Source organism: Gymnoscopelus braueri, assembly GCF_963280865.1.
Source record: "Gymnoscopelus braueri genome assembly, chromosome: 1".
Taxonomy (NCBI): domain Eukaryota; kingdom Metazoa; phylum Chordata; class Actinopteri; order Myctophiformes; family Myctophidae; genus Gymnoscopelus; species Gymnoscopelus braueri.
The window spans coordinates 37,376,473-37,383,972 of NC_137603.1; the positions used below are offsets into that span (position 1 = coordinate 37,376,473).

Sequence of the window (7,500 nt, forward strand, 5' to 3'; positions counted from 1 at the left end):
TTAAGCACAATTCACTTCGGAAATGTCGAGTCATTATCAATCATTCCTTTCTAGAGTACTTTACTTTCAGAATTAATAGTTTTAAAGAGAACTTCACTGACACTGCTGTGTCATCTCCAGAGTCTCTGAACTCTGCGGACATGCAGGGACAACCAAGGGTCATGTAATCACAAAAAAGTCCCTCACAGCCAAAATCCAGCACACAAGGACCAGGGCCATATTACTAGCTTATGTATTGGCCGAGAATGTTCTTCCCGTGGAGGTAAAGCCCTGCTAATAGCATACTGCTGCCACGGCTCATATGAAGGATTTGTGTGGGACCAGGGGGTTTTAAAGACACACACCTGAGAGTCACAAGTGGCCGCACCCCGCCCCTTTAACAGCGTTCCGTTCCATAAATGACAGCATGCCTGCTGTTTTACAACCAGCGAGGACCTGATTGAAAACAGCTGGCATCGGTCAGACACACACCTGCTCGAAAGGCACCGCAGGCAATCCTGGAGAGTGCGGTAAGGTAACGTAACCGCACACCAGATTTTCTGTGATGTTTTATATACTCAAGTCAACAGTTTCTCTGTAGAAGAATCCACCACAGGTCAACGCGAGGACACACAAGCTGCTCTCTTCTCTGTTCTTTAATGCCTTATTCAAAAGAATTGCATGTCTGCAAGGACCTTGTGCGTTGCATCCCTTACCTTGAATACAAACATCTCTCCTCGGAGCATGGTGACCGAGTCGAAGTTCCCCTCGCAGATGTTGGGGCCGTAGTGGTCTGGTCTGTCAGTGGTCCTGGGCCTGTCGGGGTGGCGGGGGGGCGTCTGCGGGGGCCGAGGGTCCGGGCGACGGGGGGTCACTGTGGGCAGGGCCTGAGTAGGGCTGCTGTCTAGTAGACCTGTTGTTAAAAGCAGAGCTGGTCAGACATCTATGGTAATGCAAGGCACAGCAATTTTATCTTTATAGCACATTTCAAGAACAAGGCAATTCCATGTGCTTTACACAAAACAGCATGACATTATCTAAGTCAACACTCAACAGGCAGTAGTACAGTGGCTGCATTAAACATTTAATTCAAAAAATCCTTAACACCCAGATTTTGCAAAATGATGAAAAAGACTAATATCAGGACACTGTTTCACCTCTAGTATAGAGCTTCTGTGCAAGTCGTGTGTGTGTGTGTGTGTGTGTGTGTGTGTGTGTGTGTGTGTGTGTGTGTGTGTGTGTGTGTGTGTGTGTGTGTGTGTGTGTGTGTGTGTGTGTGTGTGTGTGTGTGTGTGTGTGTGGTGTGTGTGTGTGTGTGTGTGTGTGTGTGTGTGTGTGTGTGTGTGTGTGTGTGTGTGTGTGTGTGTGTGTGTGTGTGTGTGTGTGTGTGTGTTGAGAGAGAGAGAGAGAGAGAGAGAGCATGTTTGTAAACAGTGTCCTCAAAGGCCTCTCCCAAACCCACCGTAGATCTGTTGAATCCCCCGACGGTCATCTTCTGGCAGTTGGAAGTCATCCGTCTCCATCCACTGGTAGAACGGAGCCATGATGGCCAGCGGGTTGTTGGAATGTTCCAGACCCAAGGCGTGGCCCAGCTCGTGGACCGCTACCAGGAACAGATCATTACCTGGATGGATGGATGGATGAATAGAGGGAGAAGGGAGAGACAGAAAATATGGGGTGGAGGGAGTTGGAGAAGAGAAGAACATAAGAGAGAATATTGCGATGTTCTGCACTCAAAGTACCACAAACCAGGAAGAATACAATACAGTTCAACACAACACCACATAGCTCAGCATAATCAGAGAAAAGGGAGGAAAAAAAAGAAAAGACAAACAAAAATACACATCCATCGTACTTTATCCATAATTTGAGTCCGCTATTACAATATCACCACGGCTAGACTCCAGCATCCTATATGCCCTATATAAAGGCTTTACACTGGATTTCCACATTTTGCTTAAGCCTGTGGCCGCTTCAAAAAAAAAATCTAAATCCTAACAGTTTTTCGGAAAAAAATATAAAAAAATAATTTTCACGATTTTTCAAAAATAGCAGATCTACAAGCTCATAGCGCGGCACTCAGAGTGCCGCGCTATGAGCTTGTATATCTGCTATTTTTGAATAGCCAAAGAAATCTAAAGTGACACAGATGCGTTCCAGGTCTTAATGGGTTAAATCAACTGTCTTGGAGTGCACTAGACAAGTAGTGAGATCATATGGTATTTGCTTCATTATTATCCTATGCCAGCTTGAGATTGTTAGGAGCCTAACAGGAGATCCACTGAAGTAATGTTGTTTTCCTTGTACAGAATGTCAAAACATTAAACAGTTTTCTACGATGATCATTAATAATGTGCATACTAGGGAGGACTAGGAGAAGTGATACTGGATCCAGTTCAAGTTCAGTTGTTCTTCATCTCATGCAGGACAGCTTCCCAATATTCTTGCAATATGGGACAGTACCAAAGGCAGTGTGTATGGCTGCCAGAATTAATTTTACATTTAGGGCACAATGGAGAGGTAGCAGGTTTAAATTTGGAGAGACGATCAGGTGATAAATGCACTTTGTGTAGTATTTTGTAATGCAATGCCCTGGTTCGATTACAGATAGTTCTTTGTTCTTGTTCCAGATATCTTCCCCAGTGTGTGTGTGTGTGTGTGTGTGTGTGTGTGTGTGTGTGTGTGTGTGTGTGTGTGTGTGTGTGTGTGTGTGTGTGTGTGTGTGTGTGAGTGTGAGTGTGCGTGTGCGTGTGCGTGTGTGTATACACATGTTTGTCTTATCAAAAACACAGGAGTTTAAGACTGCACGTGCTATTGTCAGCAGAAACATGGTCCCAGTCCTTGGAATTAATGTCCAAGAATGTGCCAGTGAAGGCCCTTTTCCTATCTCCACGTATCTGAGAAATGCATCATAGACAGACACGCTAATCATTTACCGATACTAATCGTGGCTTTTTGTGCATACATTTCTATCCAATCAAAGGCTGCTGTTGTCTGTTGCCACAGCGACAATTATGCATTAACATGGCGACAAGGCATGGCATGCAGCTGTGACACACTGACCGCCATGTCAACTCCCTCTCTCACAAAAGACTTCCTGCGGACGGCAATATGAAAAAAGCCAAAAACAGCAATAAAAAAAGAAAATTCCTTTAGATTTCGCTGAACCATTCCTATGGGTCATCTCTGTAGCAGGGCCAGCAGACTGCTGGGTACTTCCCCTCGGTCAGTGCTTCTTTTGTTTCCTGGCCCTGCTGTAATTGACCTTTGACCTGCTGGACATTCTGTCTGAACCGTGGGCTGATGCTGATTGGTCGAACGGACGTGTGTCTGTGACATCATTCCACCATGGCTTAGAACTAGGTGATGTCATCCCTTGCCTTCCACATGAGAGAAGGAGAGATGCTCCGGATGCTTGTCATTTTACATTCTTACCCCATGTCTCTATCTCTATCTGTCTCTGTCTCTGTCTCTCTCTCTCTCTCCTCTCTCTCTCTCTCACACACACACACACACACACACACACGCGCGTGCACACACACACACACACTTTCTCTCCCTCTCAGCCCTCCAGGTTAATTTTAGAGTCACATGAATATCCTCATGGTTTGCTAAGCCACAGCTAACAGTGAGAGAGAGAGAGAGAGAGAGAGAGAGAGAGAGAGAGGGAGAGAGAGAGAGAGAGAGAGAGAGAGAGAGAGAGAGAGAGAAATAGAGAGAGAGAGAGAGAGAGAGGTGAAAAGAGTGAGTGTGCGTAAGATAGAGAAAGAAGGCTTTGTGAGGTAACCGTGACAACCATTTGACTTGGCAGAAAAAAAGGTGAGGAAAACTTCAAACATCTTAGAGAAGCTGGGAGAACAGCCAACATATCCGATGCCCTTTCCTTGTCTTTATCTGTCTCTCTCACACTCTATTTAATGAAAATACCACAATGCTCACTGCAGGTTGCCTGGACACTCACTCCCTGCTGCCATCCACAATCTATTCTCTCGCTTTGTCAGATCATTTAGCCCGACTCATAGCTGATTCATTAGCAATGAAGGGGAATCCTGCTCAAGGAAATGCACACTAAAGCATAATTTGTACGACGGTGTCGCTTGTTGACAAGAGACGATCTACAAGCCTGGAGTACAAATCAGGCTTCAAGCATTATGAACGCCAATAACAGCCAAAAGCAGCTCATCGAGATTGGCCAGGCTTTTTCCAGTGATTAGCTCTGTCCTATGAAGGGTGGTGACCTTCTGCTGCAATTGGCCTACAGTGCATCAGCTGTTTAGAGGCGCATTCATGACAATGTGTCATACAGTTGGCGTAGAGGTGGTTTTGTCAGGCAGACGGGATATCTGTTTCATAGAGGTTGTTCAAGAACATTGTGCGTCAACAGGTTTAAAAGATAAAGTTATTCCCTGACAATGGCGATGAGTCAGCAGAAAGATAAAGTACAAAAACACTCGACAAATGCTTATTATACATTCTCTCTATTAAGAAATATAAATGTTGCCCCATTTTCAGCATCTGTGAAGATATTTTAATGTGCACGCAGGTTTGCGCTGGCCACAGCGGGACGTGTCGTGTGGTCAATGCATTTCAATGAGAATGGCCGCAGACAAACGTTTGTGAGTGGAGTGGAACGTCTGTGTGCGGCCAGTGAGAACGGCTGCATTCATTAACATGGAGCGGAAGAAAATCAGCGTATGCTTACGCGCCTGGTGGGTTCCTATCGTTAGCAGGAAAAAAAGAACAGTGCACTGTAACAATGGGTCTAGTCTACTGATCTCCCTGAGTGGGACACACTCCCACTTACTGTGGAATTCCACTGTCCCTGTGATCTGTCTTGCAACACCTCCCACACACTGGAGAGCACACAGACACACACACACACACACACACACACACACACACACACACACACACACACACACACACACACACACACACACACACACACACACACACACACACACACACACACACACACACACACACACACACACACACACACGCTATACACACATGTGTACCTATTCCGACACACAAACACACACACACACACACACACACACACACACACACACACACACACACACACACACACACACACACACACACACACACACACATGTGTACCTATTCCGACACACAAACACACACACACACACACACACACACACACACACACACACATACACACATACACACACACACACACACACACACACACACACACACACACACACACACACACACACACACACACACACTCACGCTATACAGATAATGAAGCAGAGTTGCACAAGTGTACCTAATCCCATACACACACACATCCCCTTTCTGTCCCTTATTCTTGTCAATGGTCGTTCAACCATTAACCTTGTTGCCCACGGGGTATTTGGTGACAATGGGCTTTCCTGCCCTGTAACTACTGACTCACTGAGCGTGTATGTGTATGTGTGTGTGTCTGTACACACATACACCTGTGCGCATGCACATGTGTGTGTGTGTGTGTGTGTGTGTGTGTGTGTGTGTGTGTGTGAGTGTGTGTGTGTGTGTGTGTGTGTGTGTGTGTGTGTGTGTGTGTGTGTGTGTGTGTGTGTGTGTGTGTGTGTGTGTGTGTGTGTGTGTGTGTGTGTGTGTGTGTGTGTGTGTGTGTGTGTGTGTGTGTGAGTGTGTGCTTTCATGCACAAGGATATGTTCATGTAATGCTCAGGGCTACTTAGAGGGGGTACATTTTAGAGCCACTTGAAGGCACCGTTTTGGGGCGAGGGCCATGTGATGTCAATGTGCACAGACTTTGAAGTTTAATGGAGGTAAGCTGAGGAGAGGAGCCTGACAAATGAGAGATGATGTAGCTGACTGGGCTGCGCCAACTTCAGTTAGCCTTGCAGAGGAAATTGGAAAAGACTGTTTGAAATGAATGCATGTTTGGGGTTGGAGGGCAGTAGAGACAGCTGTTTGCAATGAATTATAACGACCCAGCAGAGCATTTGGTTTTGCACTGCTCTGTAGCGCGACAGTTGAACTAAAAACTTTATTCAGCACAGCTAAGCGCAACAAAGCACAAGCACTCAAATCATGTCAACTCTCCGAAGTCTTTTCAGTTGAAGGAGCTTGTTAATTATCATGCCAACTCATATCTATGGTACAAAACTCACTGCCTGTGTGGGGGACGCCACCTTCTCCTACCTTGCAGGTTCTGGTTGCCGATGGTCCATGGCTCGTCCGAGTCGAAGTGCGTGTCACCTCCCATCCCAGGCCCAGGGAAGTAGGCATGAGCCAGGAACCCTCCTTCTCCATCAAACGGAGAACTGTCCCCGTGGAAACCCGAGGCAAAGAAGATCATGATGTCAGGCTCCTTGCGGCGGCCGTATTTGATCTCCTGGAAGGGGATTTCATCAAAGGTCAAAGGGGTGACCTTCTGCCAGACTTTGAAGGCCCTCCGGATGGCCTCATATGAGTTATACTCTCCAATCTTAGGTGTGTAGTTCTGGATACTAGAGGCAGGGAAAGTGGGGAAGAGAGATAGAATTAGAGAAGCAAAGGTGTCCAACTGGAGTATTATTATTCCCTAACCACACCACAGTAACCCCACAGGAACACAAAAAGCTAACAAACACATATTATCAGTATCAAGTCTGGGTCAAGATTACGTAAATCCAAAAAGAATTGTCTATTTTTTTGTTAGATTATACCCATTTCCCATGGTGGTATATGGATTATTGACAACACATTATCAATACAAATACCTAATTCAAATTTCTCATCTTGTTGAGAGTACAAAGTCATTTTCACACATATCGATACAGCCACCTATATACTTAGAGAAACTTTTTACCTGTAACTGAGGTGACTCTTGTTCCACTTGTGTCCGGTCAGGGCATAGCGTTTCCGCCGCACATTGGTTTTAATCTGACCTCCGAACTTGTCAGGAACGCCACAGCGGGGTCGCCTCATGGCTCTGTGCGAAGGGGAGAGGGGAGGGTGAAGGCAAGGATATATGAGGATAGTGCAGAGGATACTGTAATATACATATTACAGTAGAACTCCAAAACAGTTTGATTCAGCATTTCTTAAAAAGTGGTTTGGGACCTAAATGGGAACGTTGGCAAATTTTAAACCCTGGGAACAAAAACATCCGTTTTGGGTGAGTCCGCAAATGACTAGCTGGAATATATTTGATGAGTCCCAGAGCAAGAGTGAATCGACTCAGTGTGTCTTGCTCTAACAAAGGTTTCAAGAATCCTTCACAAAAGCGAGGAGCTAGCGTACTTGACAGTTTGCTGGTCCATCTGTCCAGTGACCTCCAGGTTGTAGAACCTCTGCATGTCACTGATGGAAGCAGACAGGATCTGGGCAGAACGCATGGTAGACATCTGCCTACTGGCCTGGGGCAGGTAGCCATACATCCTCAGCCATGACTGGAGACACACAAGAACAAAGAAATCAACACACAAGATTACAAGGTTTGTTCTAAAATGAGAAATGTATATGAAAAAAACATATACCAATTATTTATAAACATTG

At 45.7% G+C, this 7,500-nt stretch overlaps 1 protein-coding gene across 1 annotated transcript in view; it reads right to left on the reverse strand.

Annotated features, from left to right (window-relative positions):
* The window catches only part of mmp15b (matrix metallopeptidase 15b), a 30,964-nt gene that overhangs the window by 10,842 nt on the left and 12,622 nt on the right, over positions 1-7,500 (reverse strand). Inside the window, exons 3-7 of the mRNA XM_080449062.1 lie at positions 7,246-7,394; positions 6,812-6,934; positions 6,163-6,470; positions 1,442-1,603; positions 696-892 (exon numbers count right to left, since the gene is read on the reverse strand). Of these exons, the coding sequence (XP_080305188.1) occupies positions 696-892; positions 1,442-1,603; positions 6,163-6,470; positions 6,812-6,934; positions 7,246-7,394 (939 nt within the window). The remainder of the gene's footprint in view (positions 1-695; positions 893-1,441; positions 1,604-6,162; positions 6,471-6,811; positions 6,935-7,245; positions 7,395-7,500) is intronic.